Here is a 25,879-nt window from a genome sequence, read left to right as displayed (position 1 = left end):
GAGTTTGAAATAATTAATAAAGATTAAGACTCAGCCAGAAATTAGATCAAAGAGGAAGCAGAGTGCCAGATAGATCCTCCAGTTCTCATAGGAGCTGGAACTGAACAACCAGAAAATGGCAGAAAATGGCTCTGGTTCTTTATTTACGGGTGAGTACATCAAAGGCAGGGATAAGGTTTCAGCAGAAGTCTTGTTTCTCCATGTGGCAAGGGTCTTGCAGCAAACAGGCTGATTGTCATTTTCGAAAGCCACACCCATCTCTGAGAGGCTATGTGGCTGTGTGGCTCCAGCAGGTCTCCCCATCTCAGGTACTGTGCTGAACCTGACAGAGCTGGGTAGGCAGTCCTATGTAGTGGGCAGTCTCAAACCAGCAGGATTGCTGCTTGAACTTCACAGATACCAGACTTTCCTATCCATTGGCTTCTATGCCGATTTGGTTCATGCACAGTTCACAGATGGCTCCCAGCATGGTTAATCTTAACTGAGAAGAAGAGGATGGTAGATACCATGTGCTTCATTACCTTCTTCAAAAGTCCATACTAGTTCTCTATTCATACCACTCTGGGGAATCTCTTTCATATCCCTACTGCACTCCTGCACTCTAAGTTTCAAGTAGAGTAATACTGTTTTTCCCCTGTTGAGGTCATGTGTGTTTGTGTGTGTGTGTGTGTGTGTGTGTGTGTATGTACATGTGAATATATGCACATATATAAAAGAAAACATTAATTTTAAGCAATAATTTGAAGTTTATACACCACTTACTATGTCTGCTAGTGAAAGCATGAGAAGTAGAATTTGTATGCCATAGAAGAGAGGCACAAATAGCTCAAGCATCAATGGATTATAGAGAGTGATCATAACTGGGCTTTTCCCAAGGCCAAAAGAATCTTCTTATTGAGAATACAGTAATATATAACTATCACTGACTGAGTCTACACCCAGTCCTTGATGAAGTCATTCCAATATAGGATATTGTGTAAAACATGATATTTTATCTGTCTATAAATTAGTATTCTAATGTGCTGTTAACTCAGTATATTCTGTTATATAGAAAGTGAAAGGACAAGTTCATTCATGATAACTGACCAATTGTTGCATTTCCTTTCCTGCAAATAGGCTGCTTTGATTTGGTGGTACTAGAAGGACTCTCTTTTATCATATGCCCTTAGATATTGTTTATAACAAAAAAGACAATGGACATGAAAGAGAAGCATAGTGAATCATACCCTGAATTCTGTGAAGATAAATCATTGTCTCAACTAAAATGCAATGGGCTAATGTAACATGCTTATTTTTTGGTGGCTTGTCAGTCTCTTCAAGGAATGCTGCCATACAGGTGGTGTGGGTTGGTGTTTGCTGGTAATCATTTGAATGCTTGTTGGGCAAGATTACTCATGGTGAGTAGGGATTATGCATATCTTCTCTTTCTGCCACTATGGCTGTTATAATCATAGCAGGTGATGTCAACTGACCCAATCACTCTGTCGCCTTGGCTATTTAACAGCCTGTTTGTGATGCTCTCTAGTGGGTACTACTGCCACAGAACCCAGATCATGTTGGAAAGCTGTGATCCTATGATAATCTATTGTCAAATGGTAGGAATACTAGAGCATAATGGATACCTAGGAGATGATTGTCAAAACATCTATAGTTCTCTGCTGTACATAGTGTGGTCAGGCTGCATAATCCTATGGATCCACACTGGAATTCTCCTAGTAGGATTTGTCAAAATTTTTGTGGTGCATTTCTCAGTAAAGATAACTTTGGTATTATTGGTTTTCCATAGACATATGGCTATTTTGGTAAAGTTACTTTTACTGCATAATAAGAATTCTCAGTTACTTTCCTGAATTAAGTTCCTGTAAAACCTGGACCTCCAGTCCAATAAAAGGGTGAAAAGCAATATTCCCAGCCTGGAATATACTGTGTCCAAGTCATAAAGAGTGCCACCAGACATCATAACTTCTTCTTAACAGTGGAGCGATTGAAGTGCAAAATATGATACTTTGCCCTTAAAGTTTAGGCTTAGGTCCCAGCACATTTGCGGTGAATAGACTGCAAAAAACTTCATAAATGTGGAAAGATCTTGCATTTTGTTTTTTGTTGTTGTTGCTTTTGTTTATTTTAAATGAAGTTTTTTGTCCTCAAACTTGACGGTTTACAATGACCTAATGCTGGAAGGGAAAATACTGCTTTTCTTCCATCTCATATAAGGGAGTATTGGAAACTCAAATTACCTACATTTTAGGTGACTGTGTCTCACACATCCATAACCAGAATCATATTCACGTCTGTTATTCTGCTATTAATAAACTCAGATTATGGTTATAAATAAATTAGAATTATTTCTTAGTGTGAAACAAATCCATATAAGTCCAGTGTTTGTATTATAGATCCAGAAAATCATCAAAGACTGAAAATTCCTTTTTTTTCTTTTTTTCTCATAGCATGTATCTTCTATTCTCAATGTCCCAAAATGCCTGTAGGAATTTCACATCTTTAATTTATATTGTAGATAATGAAAAATTGAAGAACTGTTTAATGTCTGAAATCCTTTGTCTTCCAGCCCATTATTTTCATTGTTTCATTTTATCAGCTTTGCTGTGTTACAGGATGCTTTAATCCATGAAGACTGAATTTCCAGTGCCTAGTCAGACCCTGGCTTCCTGATAGTTACAATTGGGAGTCATGGGAAGATTAATAAAGGGAGGTAGGAAGAGAGGAAGAAGTATCTCCTTCCCTGCACCTCTCACTGGAGCACACTGCCTCAGAAGAAGTAGTTGTAACAGGTCCATGGCTCCAATTCTTATGTGGAAAGAATCACCATATTTTTGACTCTTCACATAAACTGTTTTAAGCAGAATAATAACTTCACATTTCATATTCTAATCTCCAAACCTATGAATATTTTACATTACAATGCAAAAATAATTTTACGATGTGATTAAGTTTATAAACTTTGATTTAAGGAAATTATCCTGGAATAGTACACACAATGTAATCACATGTCTTCAGAAGGAGGTTATGGTAAAGCGACTTCTCTTCCCACTCCAATTTAGAAATGGAGGGTCTATCAGCTGGTAAACTTTGGATACCTTGTACATACCCTGTTTGTAATCTCATTTTGTCAGTTTAGTAACAATTTTTTTTCATTTTAAATATGTGCAGTGATTTTGCTTTCACTAAGTAGCCCTCAGAGAATTGTGAGCTGGAGGGAGATAAAATCTCTGTCTCTACCAAGCCAGGCCCTATACTGAAGTTTCACTAAATAGCCACTCAAAAATATTGCTTTCATGTAATCTGCCATTTTTATTTGCAAGGAAGATGGTAAAATATGTTCTAAATGAGTTCAGATGTCTGTTACTAAGGGGAGAGTGGCAAGGAGGCAGTCAGCGGTATAACTCTGACACATGGTCTATACGCATTGCTAACCTGGTCTCTTGTGAGAAAATGGAAGTGCTGTGATTGGTCTAAATGGATAAAATCTGGCTCTTTGGGGGCAGGGTTTGAGACTCCACCAAAGTATATAGTTTATTGATTCCAAAGAAATTGGTTTCAATTATCAAGGAAGAAGGACAGATCATGATTGGAAAACTGGCAGTTTCTGCCATAGAGAATTAATCATCACAGTTATTCAATATTTTTCTAAAACTTCCAGTTAATTTAATAAAGTAATGAGAAAATAAAATAAAATCTATTTTAATATTTGTAGATTGCTTTATCTTTAACATAAAAACACAATGACCCATTGGACAAAATATGCTCAAGACTGAGTCACATGGTAGCATATGCCTGAAATTCTAGCCACTATATAGGAAAGAGGATCACTAGAGCTCAAAAGTTGGAGAGCATCCAGAGCAACATAGTAAAAACTCATCCCCACCCCACAGAAAAAGTAAGAAAGATTTTTATAATTTTTCTACTTAACCCTTAAATATATGAATAATTACATTTGCAGATAACATAAATTATGTTAAGGAACAGCATTAAACACAATAATAAAATATTAAATATACCAAATTGTATTCATGAGAAAATTATAATGACAAAACTTCTGTGAAGTATGATGAAGATAAGTATTTAAAGACCAATAAAATGTTTTCTGGATGAAAAAACTCTATTTTTCAGTTGTTCATTTTCCCTTCACTTTTTGTAAGTCTAATGCTATAATGATTGAAAATCTTAAGAAATGACATATAAAAATAACTTCATTCATTAAGAAGTACTGAGATATATAAGAAAAATGTAAATGACTAGATCAATATGTGAGGATTGAAGTTTCCTGATTTTAACATTTGCTATAAAATACAATGACTAAGAATGGAATACATGGTAGTTTATTTAAAAAAAAAAGAAAAGAAGAAGAAAGAAAATAAACCAAAAAATAGAAGAAAATTGATGAACTCAAAGAAGAACCTTGTCTATCAGTATATTTAAAAATTATAAAGGAAATATTGCATAATTTTAGAGGAATCAATTAATTACAGTAATGAAAAGATACCTCATTTATTTATAATTATTTATTTATAAATTTCAGAAAAATTAGTTTCAATGTGAAAAATTCACTTGTGATAAAATTAAGAATGAAAATAATCTAGATTAAATCTTTTATCTTGTATTAGTGTAACAATTATTGATACTTATTGTAAATATAAAAGAAAATAATAGCCACCATACAAAATCTTATTATTTGCCTCAAGTGATACTTTTCCAACACCCCCTGAGTATTGATTTTTGCCTTTAGTGAATTACCAATTTGATAGGGGAGAAATGGTGTCTCATTTTCTGTAATGTCGAATGGTCTATTTTAACAATCCCCATTGCTTTCTTACTTCCATTCTCTGAGGAATCTAATAGCAATCAAATGAGTTTCCTCCTTCATGCCTTCTATCCAGGGATTCATTTATATACTGTTGCCTTTTGCAAGTCCAGAGTATAAAATAAAGATGATGGAGATTGAGCATCCAGGATTTCATAATGATTCTCCTTTGAAGTCCAACTTCAAACTGGTAAGTTACAAAATCCACATCTATGTGACTCAACCTGCTTACTACATCTGTCACACTATGTGCAGTGTTAAATATGTTCATAAATAAGAAAGAGTAAAATGCTGAAATCAGGACTTATAGAAGAGATGAAAAGAGGAAATTCAAATGAAATTAATTTTATCTTGCTAAAATCAGGAGAAAACTATGAAAATCATCATAACAATGTGTATGCAGAATTGAGAAATTACCAATTCAGACCAAATAAGTCTTGCTTTTAGAGATGAGAGATCCATGTATGTTTGACTTATTCAGCAATACTGATTATATTGAATTATTTTATTCTTTGGATAATTACATGATATAGAGAAATTAACTTTGTTGTCTTTAGGGATGACACCATTTCAAGAGAGATAAATAAAAAAATCACAAAGATACAATGCCCGGTCCATTGCTTAAAAAATCCTAATATGTTACCATCCATAAAATATTGATGCTATCATTACATTTATTAAACTGTGTTATATATGTATATTGCTATGGTATAACGAATCACAATGTACAATGCACATATTTTTAAAAATTAAAAAAATGATAAGAATGCATGAGGAACTTTAATTTTCCTATGACAACGATCTAAAATGCCCAACATTTAAAACAATGTTAATGGGCTGGTGTTGTAGTTCAGTGGTAGAGCACTTTCCTAGCATGTGTGAGACACTGAGTTTGTCCTCAGCCCCATACCAAAAAGTTAATTAAAAAATTAAGATATTTTGTCCACCAACAACTAGAAATATATTTTTGAAAAACCTATTAAGCTGCCAAGAATATGACAAAGATCAAGTCTAGGACTTGATCTTTGCCAGATCCATTTGCACCTGCAAATTAACTTACATGCATATTTAATTATAAAAAAACTGCAGAAGCTATAATTCAAAGAACACGATTGTCTTACCACTATAAGAGACAAAGCAGAGTAAAAATTCTCAGCTGTGAGAAAGAACTATTGAAGGTTTTTTTGTTTTCAAATTCTATTAATTTAGAAGTTCTCAAGCTACTTTAAAGGGTGGTTTCACAAACATGGTTTGAAAAAATGGTTAGAATGCAGGTCATATTTAAGGATACAATATTTGCCTCATGATATTAACTATAATGGAAAAATATACATGTTTAAATATTCATTTCAGTAGCTTAAATTATGATACTCTAAAAATCTAAACTGTGTTTTAAAGGTAAAAATATATAAAAGCATACATACATTTGATTTAATTTTTATGATTTTTCATTAGGTTTGTGTATAGACCCTGCCAAAATAAAGGTATACAGCTGAGCAACAATAAGAATGAGACTCGGGAAACAGAGCAACCAGGGGCCAAATGAAGAATGTGCTGAACTAATAATTGGACTGATATAGATTGTTCATTGACCTGGTCTCTTAAATGTAAATGTTCATATTTTTTTAAATTCATTTAGATTGGCTGAGTTCTCCTCAGTTAGTAACACATGTTTATTATTTATATCCATGCCAGAAAATGTTAAAAGCTAAAGAAATTTAAAATCATTGTGCAAATACTCTATACAAAGAGGACACGTACCAACAGATATCACATGGGTCAAACAACACATCACATACTTTATTTCTGTTTTTGATTTACCTTAGCAAAGTTTAATTATTTGTCTCACTCTTTAACTTCCTTAAGGGAGAAAGGTTGAACAGGACTCTATGAGTCAACTTCACTATATCCTAGTCTTAATGACCATGATTTTGTTTTTTCTATGCAAACATGACATAGAAAAACATGTTAAACAGGGATATCAGATACAAATGGTCTTTAATCCAATTTTACAACAATTGCATAAGAAGAACAGACAACATACACTTACTTTACTGTATATACAAACTAAAGAGCTAGGAATATGTGGTATAAGCTAATATACTTTTGAGAATTAGAGTGTTTCTCTTTAAAACCATAATCTTTCACAGCAATATGCTCCAATATCGATTTACTGTAACTCTATCAACATTTTTCTTTATATCAACAGTATGAAGATAGCAACTTATTAGTTCTCTTCATGTAACCATAGTGCATATTGTAGAATTTTATTTTACAATTTTCTTTCTTCTTATAAAACTATAGAGGTGGAAAATTCAGCTTTATTTAACAGTAATAAAAGTAGTAATCAATGGTTTCCTCATTATTTGAAGGTAAAATAGATAACATATCTATATGAAAATTGTAATTTGATTATGTTCCTAATAGGAAATCAAGAAAAAGGAAAATTTTAAAAATATAATAAAAATTTAAAAAGTGGAAGTTAAAGGGAATATTGAAGGATTTCATATATAAAAATGTATTTCTCTGATTCTTTCTTAAAAGCCTCCTGTATCATTCTAAACTAAGCATTCATTCACAGTCTGCCTGGAACTGAACATGAAAACAGACAAGGTTGAAGCATGTTCTACTGACTTTGTCTCATGTTAACCAAAGGACAAATTTGATATATGTGGATTGGTATCCACCACAGTTTCTACTCACTTTCTGCCCTGTGAAATATCTCAGACTACAAAATACCAAGGAACACCTACAAAGCAGTCACTTTACGAATAGGGTTGTCTCCCTAAATAACAAATAAGATGTTTAAGTAAAGATTAGGCTTAGTGTCTTGTTAGTCCCTGTCATTTTTTATGTTTTTTTTCCACCTTCCAGATGACATGTAAGAAACTCATGAAAATTGATAAATGGCTATCCTAAACAAAAATTCAAGTATTTCTGAGTTCATCCTGCTGGGACTTTCCAGTTCTCAAGAACTTCAGTTACTTTTTCTTGCCATCTTTATTCTTGTCTATGTAGCCATTGTAGTGGGGAACCTCCTCATTGTAATCTCTGTGATATTTGATAATCATCTTCACTCACCAATGTACTTCCTTCTGGCAAATCTCTCATTTTTTGACCTATGTTTTTCCTCTGCTGCAACTCCCAAAGTGATTGCAGACTTCCTCAGAAAACGCAAAACCATCTCATTGTGGGGCTGCATGGTCCAGATTTTCTTTATGCACTTCTTTGGGGGTGGTGAGATGTCTCTCTTGATAGCTATGGCCATTGACAGGTATGTGGCCATATGCAAGCCCTTGCACTACCAGACCATCATGAACCGCAGGATGCTCATTGGGTTCCTGGTGCTGTCATGGTCAATTGGATTCATTCATACCACAAGCCAAATGGTTTTTATGGTGGGTTTACCCTTCTGTGGCCCCAATATTGTGGACAGCATCTTCTGTGACCTCCCTCTGGTCATCAAGCTGGCCTGCACTGACACCTATATCCTGGAGCTCCTGGTGACTGTGGACAGTGGTCTCCTGTCCCTGGTCTGCTTCATCCTCTTGGTCATATCCTACATCATCATGTTAGTCACCCTCTGGCAGCACTGCTCCAGGGCCTCCTCCAAGGCTGTGTCCACACTCTCTGCTCACATCACTGTAGTGATCCTCTTCTTTGGCCCTGCTATCTTCATCTATGCTTTTCCATTCAATAGTTATTCTGTAGATAAGTTTCTGTCTGTGTTTTACACTATAATTACCTCCTTTCTTAATCCAATTATTTATACTCTGAGGAATCAAGAAATGAAAGGAGCCATTAAGAGATTGTGTAGTCAGAATATTGTTTTCTGTCTGGACAAGTAAATATTGCTTGTGATCTCTAATTTTTGTGTATTTCTTCTCCTATTTTTAGAATTTCATTATTGTATGCTTGTTCAAATAATTAAAATGAAAATGTGAAATATTATCAATATTATTCCCTCCAAATTACTGGAATTTTTAAGATATTTGTCTTTAAGATTCAAATGGAAATGTTCATAATACAGACATAATGCCTAGATATGAATATATTTTTCATCTACCTCCTTGTCTTAAAATGTTTGCAATATATAAACACAATGTCTCCATGTTAAAATTGTATAATATTTCAATGTATTAATATGTAAAACTAGAACACTTTTAATATAACACAGAAGACGGTGTTTGGCATCTAATTTTAAAAATCATGTTTTTTTTTAAACTTGTGAAATGTTTAAAAAGATTTTTATCGCTCTATGTTAACTTTGTGGATGTTATTTGGTAAAGTTCAGCATTAAAATTAGTGAAATTTTTTTTTTACTCTTTGCTTCCAATAACTATCTATTCTTATAAAACATATGAACTTATTTAGAAATTAATACTTCAAACATTTGCTCATTTTGGGGGCACACACCTGTAATCCAAGTGGCTCAGGAGGCTAAGGCAGCAAATCGGAAGTTCAAAGCCAGCTTCAGCAATTTAGAGAGGCCATAAGCATAAAAAGAAAAAAAATCAAAACATTTGCTTGACTGCACAAATAGTTCTCTAAGAATATCCAATCAATTAAAATTTAAAATGATGTCTCTTTTACCCTTTCATGTTCTACCCAAAAACATGACTGTTTTTTTAAAATTCAATTCAATTTTGAAACATTTTGCTTTTAAATATTTCCTATATACCACACTGTTTTCTAAGCAACAGATAAACTGTTAATGATATATTTCTGGTCCTACCCTTTGGATGATGACCTAACAGAGTTACCTGTGTTAAGTATAGTGAACTCGAAAGAGGAGATGGATAAGCCCAGGCATTTAAAAAGGTGAGAATTAGACATTTTCGCTTCCGTCGCTGGTCTGCTTTATTCTCTTGCTCAAATCCTACATTGTCATGTTTTATACCCTCTGTAGCACATTCCATGCTCCTCCAAGAGGAAAAGAACATTCCAAGCAGAAGGGCTATCTATACTGGAATTGTAGAGTGAGAAATAGCTTGTAGGGAACAAGATAGAGTTTATGAAGGAGAATGTTAAAAAAAAGTAAGTAAGATTGATGCTGAGATATTGTATGGAAAGAAAGACATCAAAATGGACAATTCTAGTGAATGCATTTTCAAATTCAGAAATGGAAGGATACAAATGGGTCCTGACAATGAGATTCAATATACTTCTGGGGGGAGCATTTAATCACTGAGCCACATCATTAGCCCTTTTTGTTATTTTTATTATTTTTATTTGAAATAGTTCCTTGCTAAATTGCTGAGGCTGGCTTTGGACTTCTGATCCTCTGACCTCAGCCTCCATAGCCACTGGAATTACAGGTGTGTGCCACCATGCTCTGCATGCCTATACCTGCATATCTGTAATCCCAGCAGCTCTAGAGGATGAGACAGGGAGATCACAAGTTCAAAGCCAGTGTCAGCAATTTAGCAAGGCCCAAAGCAACTTAGCCAGACCCCATGTCAAAATAAAATAAAAAAAAGTGCTGAGTGTTGTTCCCCACTCAAAGAAAAGATCGCCGACTCCAATTTTAAATCAAATTAAAGCAAGCTTGTATTTTTGTACACAAAGGCCAGTCAGCGACTGTTTTACTAGAAATTCCGGGCTAAATATCAGTACCCCATCTTTCTAGGAACACAGTTTTATAGCAAAAAAAAAAAAAGTTGCAAAGGTGGGTGTCTTGAGAATTTCCAGATAACAGAATTTGGACAAGCATAATACAAAGGAGATAGTAGGTTCATTATCTACATGGCATGATATTTCAAGGTAGGGAGTAAATTCAGATTCAAACATCAGAATATATGAGGTACTGCTGAGGTTTAAGAGAGGGTTGTTATCTGGTCAGGGGGGAGCCAGGATTTATGAGGCACAACTAAGTTTTTAGAAAGGGTTGTTATCTGGTCAGGGAAAGCTAGGCATGGGTGATTTCAGAGCATGGGCAAGTATTCCAAACAAATTTAGAAATCGCAATAATTTATAGTAAAACAGAAATTACCTTTTTATGACTTTGTGATGAGATGGTTCCCAATCTTATCTTAAGATGGAATTAGGTTGCGTTCATAACTGAGGATGTGACTCAGTGATTAAGTACTCCTGGGTTCAATCCCTGATACCAAAAAAAAGAAAGAAAGAAAGAAAGAAAGAAAGAAAGAGAGAGAGGAAGAAAGAAAGAAAGAAACAACAAAAAAAGATTCTATATGCTTTTAAGTTTAATATAGCTCTATTCACTTAAGCAGAAAATGAAATAAATGTGACAAAAGACAAAGCAGAAATAAGTCCTTGGTCAATTTGGCTAATAAGCCTGGACTTGAATTTATGAAGCTAATTGAATAGTAAGTTTACTGAAACTTTACAATAATGACTTATAAAGGCAAGTAAAAAACTAAAATTAAGTAAAACACCTCCAGAGCCTTCCTGGGGTGACATCTTTTACTTGATGGAATATGTACCTTCCAACTTACATATATTCCTTCCTTATCCTCTTCCTTTAAAGTATTTTTACTGTACTTAAGGTTGGCCACAGACCTGTGTTCCATTCTAATTGAAAAAGCCAAACAGAAAAACAAACAGTAATTTTTGCCAGTTGTATGTAGATTCCAAAACATTTGATAATGGTTACTAAGTCTGTGGTAGGGTGGGAGAAATGAGGAGTTGATAACCAAAAAGAACACAGCCTCTGGCAGATCAGGGGAATGGTAGACATTTTTCTTTTGATATCTATTGCATGGCTTGATGAATATAGCTAATAATTATATTTCATACATTTTAGTATCATTATGAGTGTGAATTCTGAATGTTCTCATCACAAAGTATGTTAAATACTTACAATAGTACTTATGTTAATTAGCTTAATTTAATCATTCCACATTGAATAAAGAATCATAACCTTACTTTCTAACCCATAATCCCAAACAACCACAATTTGTCAATATAAAATTAAAAAGCAAATAAATAATTCCAAACACAATATGAACAAAAGAATTAGCATTATTTTGGAAAAATGCTATGTCTTATTACTGATTTGGTAATCAACTCTAGACACCCAATTGCTGCAATATGCTATATTTCTAATTTCTTTATTAAGGAATTTTTCCTTTCTTAGAATTGAAGCCAGAATTAGACAGGCAATAGGTAAATTGAGTCAGATTGGATCAAAGAGGCCAATTTTGAGTGAGCTGGGGAAGTTGGAGACAGTTCCCCAAGGACTGAAATGTTAATTCCTTCAGAGCCCTTCCTCCACCCTTATCAAGAAACTGTTCTTGCTCCAACCTGTTGTCAAGATAACCTGTCCCAGGAATTGCCCCTGCCTACAGTGAGGTTGTTAATGTATCCTCTGCTGCACCATCCTGCCCTTCCCTTCAGCCCACTGGTTCCCATCTTTTGGCCATCCCAACAAGGATTTCCTAGGCCTATTCAAGTACTCAGGAAGGAAAAAGACAGGGGTAGAGGGAAGGAGAACAAAGGAAGCCTAGGGAATATAAACAGAGGAGAAGCCTAGCTTCTTAGGATACCAGGATACCAGCTGTGGCCCACTTCTCCCTCCCAGGAGAAGCCTATGTTACCCCTTTTTAAATAAACCCTGCTTTATATACTTGCTTTGGCCTGCTTCTCTAGTGTTCAAACTTCAACATGTGAGGAAGCAGGATATGTCACCAATAACCAGTGTCATATATATTCTCAGCAAATAAAATTTAATATATTATTTTTTTCATAGCACTACTGATTGTTAATGTCTAGTTGGGTATGACCAGTTTTACTGACAATTAGCAATATTGAGTATTTTCATGTAGGACTGTTGGGTCTTTTGTGTGTGTTTTCTTGAGAAATGTCTAGTAAGATTTATAGCCCATTTTTAAATGGGATTATTATTATTATTATTATTATTATTATTATTATTATTATTGAGTTTGTTTTATTTCTTATATATTCTGAATGTAACCCCTTGTCAGATTATAGCTTAGAAATAATTTATCCTATTCCAGAAATTGTCTGTTTGACAGGACAGGAAAGTCTGGACATCTAAGGAATTTTCAGGAAACAGGTTTTTGACTGAAGGGTCCAGAGGGCAACTATGGCCTAAAATATTCTCTGGACAAAGAATCTGGAAATTCCTTGAACTTTATATCAGTGGGAGGAGGGGCTTGAAGATTTACATGACAAGTGTTTTTTGTTCTATCTTTTTTTTTAGACTAGACAGAGGCATTTACAAGTTTTTCTTTGTATTGCTTTTTTTTTCTTCTGCAAACCTAACATTCACCCAAAACAGGAAACTACCAACCATAATGCCCTTCTACAGAAGTTTTTGCTGACATCCTATGTAAAAAGCTTTCTAACAAGACTAAGAGGAACATACACCTTACTCTCTGGCTTACTTCATGTTCACTCTAATGATTGTGTTGCTATGCAAAAGAGTTTCAGTTAGCTGTAATCCTATTGTCTATGTTGAACCACAATGCAAGAAAAGACCACTGACTCAATTTTAAATCAAATAACAGCAACCTTGTATTGTGTACACAAAAGCTGGCCAGCAACTGTCTCTCCCAAAACACGTTCAGAGAATACCCCCCAGCGCTCCAGGAAAAGTTTTTAAAGCACAAAAAGTTGCAAAAGGGGGTTATTTTGATAACTTACAGCTAACAGGATTTTGACAAGCATAATACAAAGGCAGATAGTAGATTAGTGATCTATATGGCATAATATTTTCAGGTAGGGAGTAAATTCAGATCCCAACATCAGAATTTATGAGGCATCACTGAGGTTTCAGAGAGAGTTGTTATCTGGTCAGGGAATCCCAGGCATGAGTGAGTTCAGAGCATGGGCAAGAATTCCAAACAAGTTTAGAAATCTCAGTAATTTATGGTAAAACAGAAATCAACTTCTCATGACTTCGAGATAAGATGGCTCCCAATCTTAAAATGAATTAGGCTGGGTTCATGAGTGTAGTTTTGCTTTTTTTCTTGTACTTTGGAGATCTTATTCAAAATATTCTGTTCAATTCAATGTCCTGAAGCATTTTGTATTTTTTTCTTCCTCATTTATCTTCTTAAATTTAGGTCCTACATTTAATAATTTAACCAATTTTTACTTATATAATGATGAAAGACAGTGTCTAGTTTTATTCTTCAGCAAAGGGATATAAAGTCTTCACAACATCATTAATTGAAGAGACCGTCCTTCTACCAATGTGTTTTGAACACCTTTGTCAAAGACCAGATGGAGGTGAGTGTATAGGCTTCATTTTCTTAATTTTGAATCATTGGTTTATGTATCTATTTATATGTCCAAATCATGGTATTTTGAATTACTATATTTTAAAGTCAATTATTGTGATGTCTACAATTTGTCATTTTTCTCAACATTGCTTTTTCTATTTAGAATTGTTGGGGTTTCATATGCATTTTAGGATCCTTTTTCTAGTTTTGTGAAGGATTTCATTGATACTTTGATAAAGAGTTCCAATGAACTTGTAGATTGCTTAAAATAATATGGACATTTTAAAGATATTGATTCTTCCAATTCAGGAACACAGGATGTCTTTCCATTTTGTATGTCTTCTCTAATTTTTTTATTAAAATAAAATAAAAATTATATAATTTTCATTATAGAGATAGTTCAAATCAAGTGAGATACCCATTCATTTCAGTAAGAATGGCTATTATCAAAAAGGCAAAAGATAATAGGTGAAGATGTGGAGAACTGGGAAGATTTCCACATAGTTCATGGGCATATCCCATATGGAAAACAATGTGGAGTTTCTTCAAAACTTTAAAAAAGAATAACCTCTTATATGATCCAGGGATCCCCCTAGCTGGTATATATCCAAAGGAAATGAAATAAATATATTACAAACAACTGTGCTCCCATGCTCATTAAAGCACTTTTTAGAGTACCAAAGACATGGAATCAAATTATGTGTCCATTATTGGAAAGATGAATAAAAAGAAGGTGGAAGACATACACAATGGAATACTAATTAGCCATATAAATAATGTAATCACTGATCTGCCACAACAGGGATAGAACTGGAAGATATTAGGTTAAGTGAAATACGCCAGTCACAGAAAAACACTGCATGATCTCACTCATATATTAGTTAAAAAAATGTTGATCTCATAGAAGTGGAGTTTAGAATGTTGCTTAACAAGATCTGGGGAAGTTTCAGGAATGGAGAAATGGGGAAAGGTTGGCCAACTGGTTCAAAGTTACAGTTAAATAAGAAACATAAGTTCTGGTGTGCTATTGTAAACTAGCATGAGTTGGCATAGCAAAAATGTAGAATAAATTTCTAAAAGCTATAATAAAAGTATTTTAATGTTTTCACCATAGGTAAATGGAAAGTATTTCAGGAGAATAAATATGATAAAATGATTTGAACAATACACAATGTATATATGTATTAATAAATTCATGGTGTCCCATAAATAAATATAATTTGTGTATCAAATAATTATCAATAAAATCTGAGGCTTCACCAAAGTGAGAAAATTTTCAGCAGGGTTTGCTCTGATTTTCAAAATTGAGCATGGAATGCATTTGGGTAAATATGTTTTCCACCTTAATTTCTATTATTTTCCAGAAAACTATAATTATTGGAGAATCAGAGTGGGACTACATATAAAAATAAATAGAAAAATTTATTTAACAAATGAAATCATCTTGTAGCATGTATTGTTAGCCTCTTGAATTTTATCTGTTAATTATTTAGTTGTTTGATGAAGTTATACCACAGTCACTTCTATGATATTCTTCTAATGTTGTCAAGGCATTATAAAATTTGGCATAATTGTTAAGAACTTATGAAAGTTATAAATTTTTGGAATGATACACTGCTGATATCTATTAATTTATTGATTATCACTAATTAATAAAGGTTAGTCAATAAAAGTTATTTAGAATTATGAACTTCTGCCCACCCTCAATTATCTTGCATGGTAAAAGAAGATTTTTCTCTATGTTAAAAAAAATGGTTAGAGCTGGGGGTGTGGCTCAGTGCTAGAGCGCTTGCCTAGAATGCATAAGGCACTGGGTTTGATCCTCAGCACCACATAAAAATAAATAAGTAATTAAAGTTATATCCATCTACAACTAAAAAAAATATTTTAAAAAATGGTCAATTGTTCGTAAGTTTTTTATAAGCCTTACTCAGTGTAGATGGCATATTTTTAAATTTGACTTGGATAAAACTCTCAATTATTATACTGATTATTACCCTTCATATTTATGAAATAAAATTAAGATAATTATATTTCTTCAAGTCCATTATCTATGACAGGTTTATTTTCTGTGAATGTTTCCAAGGTACATTAATCAAACAACTTCAATTAGTGCTTTCCAGAGAAAGTAGTTTCTAGAGAAAGTTCACATGATTCATAAACTTGGTGACTTCATGATCCACTTAAATAATAAGAAAGAAGTCCTTGCTCTGAACTCAAGGGAAAACCAACATGTTTATTTTCATATTTTCTCCTGGGGGTGGGTCACCAGTCTGCCTTTTTATGTACATCTTTTCTATCTCCTTTTTAAAAACTGCAAACAATTGCCATGTATTTTCTTGGAGTTAAAAACAAGATAGCCAATATTTCTTCAGAATTTCTTTGTGTCTACGTGTCTTTGAAGGAGTGACTCCTCAGAATAATTGGTAGATTTAATAACAGTGCTGAAAACACCTTAGAATTATGGGCTTTAGTAAAAGAGGAGATATTTTACCTAGAGCTTGCAAATGAGTAAAAACCATATTATTCTGATCATGAGGGAAAGGGTAAAAGGCAAGTTAGATCCACTAGTATCTGGATGAATGTATCTGGTTGCAACAGGAATTTAAAAGCCTCTACACTTTCTCTGAGAAATAGCCTCCCAATCCTTGGGATCATTTTTATAGTCTTAGTTTTAATTTTCAGAATATAAACTTGCATTAGTTTAATCTACAGAAGACAAAAGGAGAAAATAATTTACAACATGCTAAAATAATGGTAAATTAAGTTCTTTCTTGGCTTAGTTACCATCTATAATAAATCTAACATTTCATCTAATAATATCTCAAGAAAGTTGAGAATTATTGACTCATTTTGCTCTATTAGTAATTTACTTCTCTGTGTTTTTAGTTTCCTTCATTATTTATTTTAATTGCAAAAACAGTTATAGATAAATGTGAGGTAATTAATTCAAATCAATTTTTTAAAAATTTTCTCAAGTCTGCACCTCTTTTCTTGATTGGTCATATAATATTTTCATAGATACAAATGTCTAATTCTACTGCTAATATATGCATTTTAAAACATTTATTTTCTTACTTTATTAACTCTATCAATATTTGAAAATGAAGCCTTTTTGCACTAATAATATGGAGCCTCTTTTATTAAGTATACAAGTGTATTATTTTAATAATGAAAAATACTCATAGTGATAATTTCCCAGTATATTTGACTTTTCACTTTCTCAAAATTTTATTAGTATTAAATGAATATTTCCTTTGTATTATCTTATTTGTTTATAATTTAACAATTTCATGAAAAGGTAACATAGTGAAACCACATGATCAATATAAAACTTATAATACATATTCTAATAAAAAACTTGTCTTTTACACATTTCCATATACACTTGTTCTACATAAGTGCTTCTGTGGAAACGTATTAGCAACTGAACACAGGCAAACAGCACTGGAGACCCCATAGCTTTTGTTTTGTAAGAAATAGATTATAGTTGAAAACAGTGAGTCAACTGTTCATTTTTTACCCATGTGAAAGGCATTGAATGAGCTTCCCCCTCCAGTCCCACCATAATAAGTCATTTACCCTATTCTCAGTGTACTTTCTGCCAGAGGAAAGCCAAACATTTTCTGACCCATTTATGCATTTCACACCTTTTTAGTTTACTCATGTTTGTATAACACATAATACTCAAAACTTTAAATTTTCCATTTTAGGTTTAGCAGTGGCTTCAGTTAGGAAAGTCTGCTTTTTTTCCATTTTAACTTTATCTATGAGTGAAAAATGCTTATACTTTTGAAAATATTTTATCTCTGATAATATGCACAAATTTTCATGATGAATAATGAAGGATTTCAGTCCATCTACTTATAGACAGGTGAATATGAGATCTGAAGATTTTTAAATATGCTTTTAAAACATACTTCTTAAATATTTATAAAGTTTTTGATTACAAAATACACAAATATGATTATTAAAAGTTTTAAAAACCTAGAGTAATGGGTACTGTTTTCTTTTCTTAATTTTCCAGTTTTACATAGTAAATTAAAAAGCTGTTTTTGTGTGTTGTCTCCAGATTTTTACCTGTCATTTTTTTGAGATTGAGGACTATATAGTTTCAAAAATAATGTCAAGATTGATATGTAGACTCAATTATTGTGTGAGTGGGCTAATAATGAATATCAAAATGATTCTTGATAAAACTGACAACAGGACGATTATGTCAATGCCATTAAATAGAGCGCAATATTTTTATCAAAGCTCACTATTCCTTACAGATTGTCTGTTGTGAAGTGCTTCTGTGGTCTCTTTTGGGTTGAGTTTCCTTATAATTACCAAAAAAATGAAACTAATTCTAAAGAATAGAATCTCATCAGTGCACATACTTATATGTAGTCAATGAAATACATAAAGATGCTCAATATGTTAGCTTTATACCTTCTTAGAAGTCTTCATTTAAAGAGTGCGAATTAGACTAATTTTACAGAAAAAAATAATCAATGTCCAAAAGAGTTAAAGGTATATTTCCCTTGTAAATACTGTGGCCCAGACTGAGATTTAAGTACTATTTCTGCAGATATTATTCATTCCAAAAATGTAAGCTAAAAAAATGTTTTCTGAATATTTGATGAACTACTAAGTCAAAAGTCAGAATAAATTTCTGGTTTCTGTTCTGGTGCTTCAGAATCAGAACATGGTACAAGTATGTGCCTTTACACCTGTGTTTGTATGTGTGTTTGCTTTTTTATCTCTGTAGGTGGTGTCAGTAGTGATTCTAAAGAAAGAAGAAGGAACAGAAAAGAAAGCAGAGACCAAAAGATCTAAATCAAAATTAAAGAGTAAGATAGAAGTGAGTTGACAATATCAGATCGCTGTGGGAAAACAGAATCCAAATGCCAGGATTAAAGAGCCAGTGTATTAGTCTAGAGTCAGTGTGCTCAGGTATGAAACACCAGGGGACAGTACTTACTGGCTGCAGAGAAGAAAAGGTCAGTGTTTAGGAGGGAAAAAAAGCAAACATTACTTGGAAAATGCTTGGTGGTAGTCATGAGATTGTCTGCACAGAGAATACAAAGGGACAAAAAAGGACAAATCCCAGCCAGGCATCAAGTACAACAGATTCATGAAAATAAGCAAGAGAACTGGAAGGAGAGGTCAGGAGTTTTGCTCACAAAAAAATACTAATCACACCCTGCTCCATAAGATAACAAAAAACAGACCTGAATATTGAAAAACACTAACGTTACTATGTAGAATCTTTCTAGGAGGGGAGTATAATTATTTAGAGAGGAGCAAGTGCATATGAGAGATACCTCAGTTTAAGTCTTCAGAAATAAGTGAAATTATTGGTCTATACTTGTACAATGAAAGACAGAGGAGGGAATATAACATCACCAATAGAAGAAAGTACATTGAACTGATTTGCTGAGTTGGGCATGTAACTCAATTCACATGTACCCATCTGAATATATCAGACAGAGGGAAAAAGCGAACATTTAGTTTTCAAAAAACTCAATGATTATGCTATAACCCACTTGAAATCACTTATTTGACCATTAGCCATTTGACTCCTTTTCCTCATCAAACAAATTGAACACAAGAGCATAAATGCATGAACTCATAATAGAAACAACAAATATGTATGCAAACAAGATGTATGAAATTTTAAAATCTCTCATATTCTGTGCCTCTCTGTTTGAAAAATATGCAATAATGTTAATGGCACTTGTATTAATTAAAATGATTTATTTGTAAAAATCCATTTTCTCTCTTCCTATAGAAACCAACATTTACTGCTTAAATGGCCATACCCTCAAAACTATCCTGTATTAAAATATCAGTTTTTTCCAGATGATTTTCATCTTAAAGGCTTTCTGAAAAATTCTGCATGAATGTGAAGAACAGCTCTATGATATCTGAGTTTGTTTTGCTAGGGCTCACCATCACTTTGGAACTGGAAATTTTCTCTTTTGCATATTTTTGCTGGCCTATGCAGCAATCATGGCAGGAAACCTTCTCATTGTGATCATTGTGACCTGTGACTCTCACCTTCTTTCCACACCAATGTACTTCCCCCTTGGAAACCTCTCCTTTCTGGACATGTCTCTTTCCACCATCACGACCCCTAAGATGGTGGCAGATTTCCTCAGGGAGAAGAAAACTATTTCCTTGTAGGGCTGTATGGCTCAGATGTTTTCCTCCATTTCTTGGGGGGCAGTGAGATGACTCTTCTCATAGTTATGGCAGTTGATTGGTACATCGCCATCTGCAAGCCTCTTCACTACACAGCCATCATGAGCCGCAGGGTGCTGGTGGGCTCTGTGCTGCTGTCCTGGGCTGTTGGCTTGGTGCACACCATGAGCCAGATGGTCTTCACTGTCACCCTGCCCTTCTGCGGCCCCAACATTGTGGACGACATATTTTGTGACCTTCCCCTGGTAATAAAGCTTGCCTGCACTGAGACCTATGTTCTGGAGTTACTGGTAATTGCTGACAGTGGCCTCCTGTCCTTCATCTGCTTCACACTCTTGCTCATCTCCTACTCTATCATTCTGGTAACTGTGAGACATGGATCCTCAGGTGGGCTCTCTAAAGGTCTGTCCACACTCTCTGCTCGAATTACCGTGGTCACTCTGTTCTTTTGGCCCTGAATCTTCATTTACACTTGGCCATTCAGTAGTCTTTCAGTGGATAAATTTCCTTCTGTGTTTTATTCAGTCATTACATCCTTACTGAACCCATTATTTACACACTGAGGAATCGGGAGATGAAATCAGCCATGAACAGACTGAGGACCCAACACACTAGCTCCATACACACCTTCTAAACAACAGTCATGGAGATGAAGGGTTTTGTGGAAAAGCCACATAAATTACATGTCAGAATAAGTTGGCCTGAAATGGAGGTTCCTTGTAGCTTTTCAAATATTTTTATATCATACGTTTAAAGTTTTACAAAATATCCCATTATTGTATTTCTATGATATATATAGTTTTATTGAGAGAAAATAGGGTGACATTGCACCTTTTTATTAATTTTTTTTTAATTTTTTTTAATATTTATTTTTTAGTTTTCAGTGGATACAACATCTTTGTTTGTATGTGGTGCCATTCAGTTTTCTTTCTTCTCAAACCTATCAATATGGTAATTCTAGAGAGAATTCATTGATTCAAAGTGTTGTTATTTTTTCATCATATAAATCACACTCAATTTAACCAATTCTGCCTTCATTAATAACTAAGGTACCTTCAATTTCCTAATAATACAAGGATTTTCATGATTAATATCTTTATAACCTCTCTGCATGTAAACCTGTGTAAAAATTTCTGTAGTATAAACACCCAGGGAAGAAAAGAATTAATTTCACTAACAGTTACTGATTATTTCCTACTTTCAACTGCAGAGCCAGAGTTTCTATTCCAGTCAGTATTCTAAATTTTGTTTTCTATATAATCTAATAGCTTGTTGCTTTATTGCTTTTTCAGATTCCCAGGAATTTTGCAGCTTCCTTCTCATATCCATTAGCTGTAAGCTTTAATTTCTTGCTTTTTCATGATCTTCATTCACTTAAGTGGGTTTTCTTTACTTTTCTTATTGATTGGAATGATATAGATCTGAACAGTAAAATAAAGTAGCTATTAATATATATGGACAGGTAAGCAAAAAAATAATTTTATTTTTTCTTAGAAACTGAAAATTTAGCTTTTTACATACATTGGTCTAATGTCCAGCATCCACATGTAAATATTTGTTACCAGATCGGACAGGTATAGAGCATTTCCACCATCATAGAAAGTTATTTTTGAAAGCAGGGGTTTTATTGATTTTATATACTACAAATAACTTTTGACTTTGCTATCTGTTTAGTTTCCTCCTAGTATCTTTCATTAGACAGCTATTTTTCACTATTTATATCCTCATATTTACTCAAATGTTACCTTCTATTTACTTTTAAAGTTTTGTTCTTTCCCAGCAACAGATTGTCAAGATATTCCTCAACATTTTCTTTTATTATTATTGTTTCATTGTTTGCATTTTGTGATTAAAAGTTTCTGTAGTCCACCTTTCTATGGAAGGAGACACTCAATTTTTTACCTCCTTTTAATAAATGACTGTTCTCAGCAATATTTCCAATTTAGTCTTCTCTTCCTCCATTGCTTTCAATAGGCAGAATATAACTGTACCACAATATGGCTCTGTGTGTATGTCACCTCATGTATACATTTATGATCCAAGTTCTCTGTTTAGTTTCATAGATGTCTTTTGCTTTACCTTCATTATTTTGGGGACAATCTATTTGTATATGGTTTAACATTTAGTGGATGTGATCCCTCTCTTCATTTTCCTATTGAAAGTTGAATTAGGAAAGCATGAATCTTTATCTGTGTTAGTTTTACTAAGATTAGTTTAAGACAAGCTAAATTTTTTTTGAGTATGTATATTTGAGATAACATTGACTTTGTGTTATGCTGTGTTATCCTGCATATGACCATGGGCATGAGAAAATTCTTTTGTTTATTTGAATTGCAGTTTAAGTTCTGTAAAAGTTCAAATTTTCTCCTGTAATGCCCTCCGTTATTGTCAATTTGTATATATATAATTTTTCTTTAAGGTAAATAAATAAATTCATATTTGTTATAATCAAATAACAATATAAATATTTTGAGAATTTTTTTATAAATAAAATAAAAATAAATGTAATAAGATGCATATATAATGAATATATCCATATATAGATAGAGGTAATATATAAGGATAAATATACATATAAATAATATGCATATAAATGCATATGCATATTAAATTTCATGGTACACGGATATTTGGACAAATAGTATATGGGACATTTCTAGTTTTGATGAAATTAGCATTTGAGTTGATGGGACAATGGAGCAGATTACCCTCTATACTTAACATAAAACTCATCCAATCACTTGAATTCTTCAAAAGACAAAAGACTGATCTATAGTAAGCATGAGAATTGCCATTAATCAGCCATTGTAACAAAATGCCTTCATTCTCTGGGTCACCCACTGCAAATGCATCCGATTAAATATTGATTTATCTTCTCAGATATTGAATTCACTGTCTTCACAATCACAAGAACCAATTACTCAAAAATCTTTCATATATGTGTACATATGCACATATACACACAAAGATATACACTCACATCCTTTTGGTTCTGTTTCTCCATAGAATCCTGACTGGTACACATATATGCATATTTATATATGCATATACATAATCTCATATGTAATACATGTATTTTATAAATAGACATATATAATATTTGTTTGCAAACTTGAGAGGAAGGTAAAGACTCAATGCTATTTTACTACTGACTAGTTCAGTGCATTTCCTAAGACAGCATAATTTCCAAATCAGAAAATTCACAGTGCTATTTTATGAATAGCTAATCAATAGACTCATTCAATTTCATTAAACACTAACTAAACAGTGTCCTTTAAACAAGGTAAAACCTCTGGAACCACAAATTCTACTTCATCACCATGTCTCTTTATTATGTATTAATCTTCAACAATTCCTCAATTTTTCCTTGATATTTTATGGTGATAAATAATAGAATCTGGAGAGTCTGTCAGAGCTCAGATAATGTTTTATAAGGTTTTATGTAATGTTTCATAATGTTAATAATATTTTATATGATATATAATATTATATAATAAGTAGATTCAGATTATTCACTTGTGGCAGTAGAATCCCCCAAGTTGCATCCTTCTCAGTGATTTCTTGACTTTCTGAGTCTTGCTTATTTCACTTAGCATAAATAATATTCTTCACTGGTATCCATTTACATGCAAATGGCATGATTTTATTATTCTTTATAATTAAGTAAAACTCCATTGTGTATATTTATATACCACATTTTAAAATCCATTTATTGGACAGGCACCTGGACTATTTCCATGACTTGGTTAGTGGGAATTGTACTCTGTAAACATGGATGAACCTATATCACTATAATATGCTGATTTTAGGTGTGGGATAAATATTGAGGATCGGAACAACTGGGTCATGTGGTGGTTTCATTTGTAGCCTTTAGAGGATTTTCCATACTGTTTTCCAAGGTAGTTGTTCTAATTTGCAGTCCCACCAACAACCTAAGAGTGCTGATTTTTCAGAATACACCATTTTGAAATGCACAAACACTTGTCAAGTTAGATAATATTCTTGGCCATAAACAAGTCTCATTAACTTTGAAAGTATTCAAGTCACTCAGAATTGTACACAGCTAAGCAAAGAAGGTTTATTTGTAATAATCTGAATCTGGAAACACCACAAATGTGCCTCAGGAAATGAATGTGAAAACAGTTATGGCTTTTAAGTACAATGAAATATTTGGCAATGAACAGGATTGTTCTATTGATATAAATAGCATGATTAATATAAAAATAATCATGATTAATAAAAGAAAAAAATAGGGGGGTTTACCAAGGATTGAACCCAGGGCACTTAACCACTGAGCCACATCCCCAGTCCTATTTTGTATTTTATTTAGAGGCAGCATCTCACTGAGTTGTTTAGGGCCTCAATTTTGCTGAGACTAGCTTTGAACTCACAATCCTCCTGTATTAGCCTCCTGAGCCACTGAGATTATAGGCATGTGTCACAGCACCCAACGAAGAAAATTTTTCAAAAGAGTGCATGCTACTCCAGTTTTTTTACATGAAACCCTAACACATGATAGATTGTAGACTGATGGTTGCCTGTGGAGGGAGGATATATGGAAGGTCTGGAAGGAGATTATCTAAGAACAACTGAGCTTTGGGGGCTAAGGCACATGTCACTATTTAGATGGTGGTGGTCTTTATACAGCTGTATGCATGTATCCACACTCATCAAATTGTACATCTTAAATATGAGCCCTGTCTCATATATCAATGTACTATAATAAATTTGGTTTTAAACTTAAGAAGTCAAAATAAATATGTTTAGAACTCATATCAAAGTCCTTTTTAAAAACCTGAAAACAGCTTAATAACTTGATATACAATATGTAACAGTCAGCATCTCATGTAATTATAGAATAAACATTACATCAGGTCATTTGACCAAGATTCCCTATCAATTCAGACAATTTTGACATGTGTTATGGCACTGTCTATCACACCTTTCAGAGTATGACCTCTCTGGCAATTGGAAATAACATTTAAATTAAATGTGATACTTATTGTGCTTATTGTCCCAATGAATAAAGTTTAAAATATTCACTGATTTTTAACATTGGGCTGATTTGCATGATTTTTTACTTATCTACCTTTTCTGACTTCAAGAGGATGCAACACTTGGTATCACTCTTATAAAAAAGACCTGAAGAGTTATCCAGGTAATTATTTCCATACTTGTGTTCTGAGCATAAAATGGGTTAGTTTCCCTCAATGGATGGCTTTAGGTGGTGAATATAGGTCATGCTGAGGGAGAGCACCTCTGCAGACACTACCTCCACCCATAAATGGATGTAACACAAGCACACTTCAGAAGACAGATCTGCTCTAGGAGAAAAGTGTGTTTAGTAAGTCATCTCATTTCTTTGATTTTCTTTAAGATAATTCTTAAAATATTTTCATGCCTTTATTTTAAAGATCCATGCTATACCTGGTGGAAAGAATGGATTCATTAGGTTTTGAAATTTTCAAAAGAGAATCCACAAATTTTCTCCTCCTACCTGTTTCTAGTAGAATTTCTATGGAGTTAACAAGAGTAAACACAACTGTAATATGCCTTGCCTCAGAGATGCTCTCAGATCCAGGTAGGAAGAGCATAGTCGTTTCCCCATGAATCAACATGAACAGGTTCTAGTAAACCTTGTTCAAGTAGTCCCTGACTTTTA

At 33.3% G+C, this 25,879-nt stretch overlaps 1 protein-coding gene and 1 pseudogene across 1 annotated transcript; both read left to right on the top strand.

The window, feature by feature from the left end:
* Window positions 1–7,725: 7,725 nt before the first annotated feature.
* LOC110597316 (olfactory receptor 4K13-like) lies at window positions 7,726–8,667 on the top strand. Its single transcript, XM_078049035.1, has one exon. It carries the CDS (start codon window positions 7,726–7,728, stop codon window positions 8,665–8,667), a length of 942 nt encoding a protein of 313 aa, XP_077905161.1.
* Window positions 8,668–19,912: 11,245 nt separating this feature from the next.
* LOC144377533 (olfactory receptor 4L1-like) lies at window positions 19,913–20,851 on the top strand (annotated as a pseudogene).
* Window positions 20,852–25,879: the final 5,028 nt, after the last annotated feature.

The sequence above is a fragment of the Ictidomys tridecemlineatus genome, chromosome 5, assembly GCF_052094955.1.
Source record: "Ictidomys tridecemlineatus isolate mIctTri1 chromosome 5, mIctTri1.hap1, whole genome shotgun sequence".
NCBI lineage: Eukaryota > Metazoa > Chordata > Mammalia > Rodentia > Sciuridae > Ictidomys > Ictidomys tridecemlineatus.
This window is presented reverse-complemented; position numbering and strand designations above follow the sequence as displayed.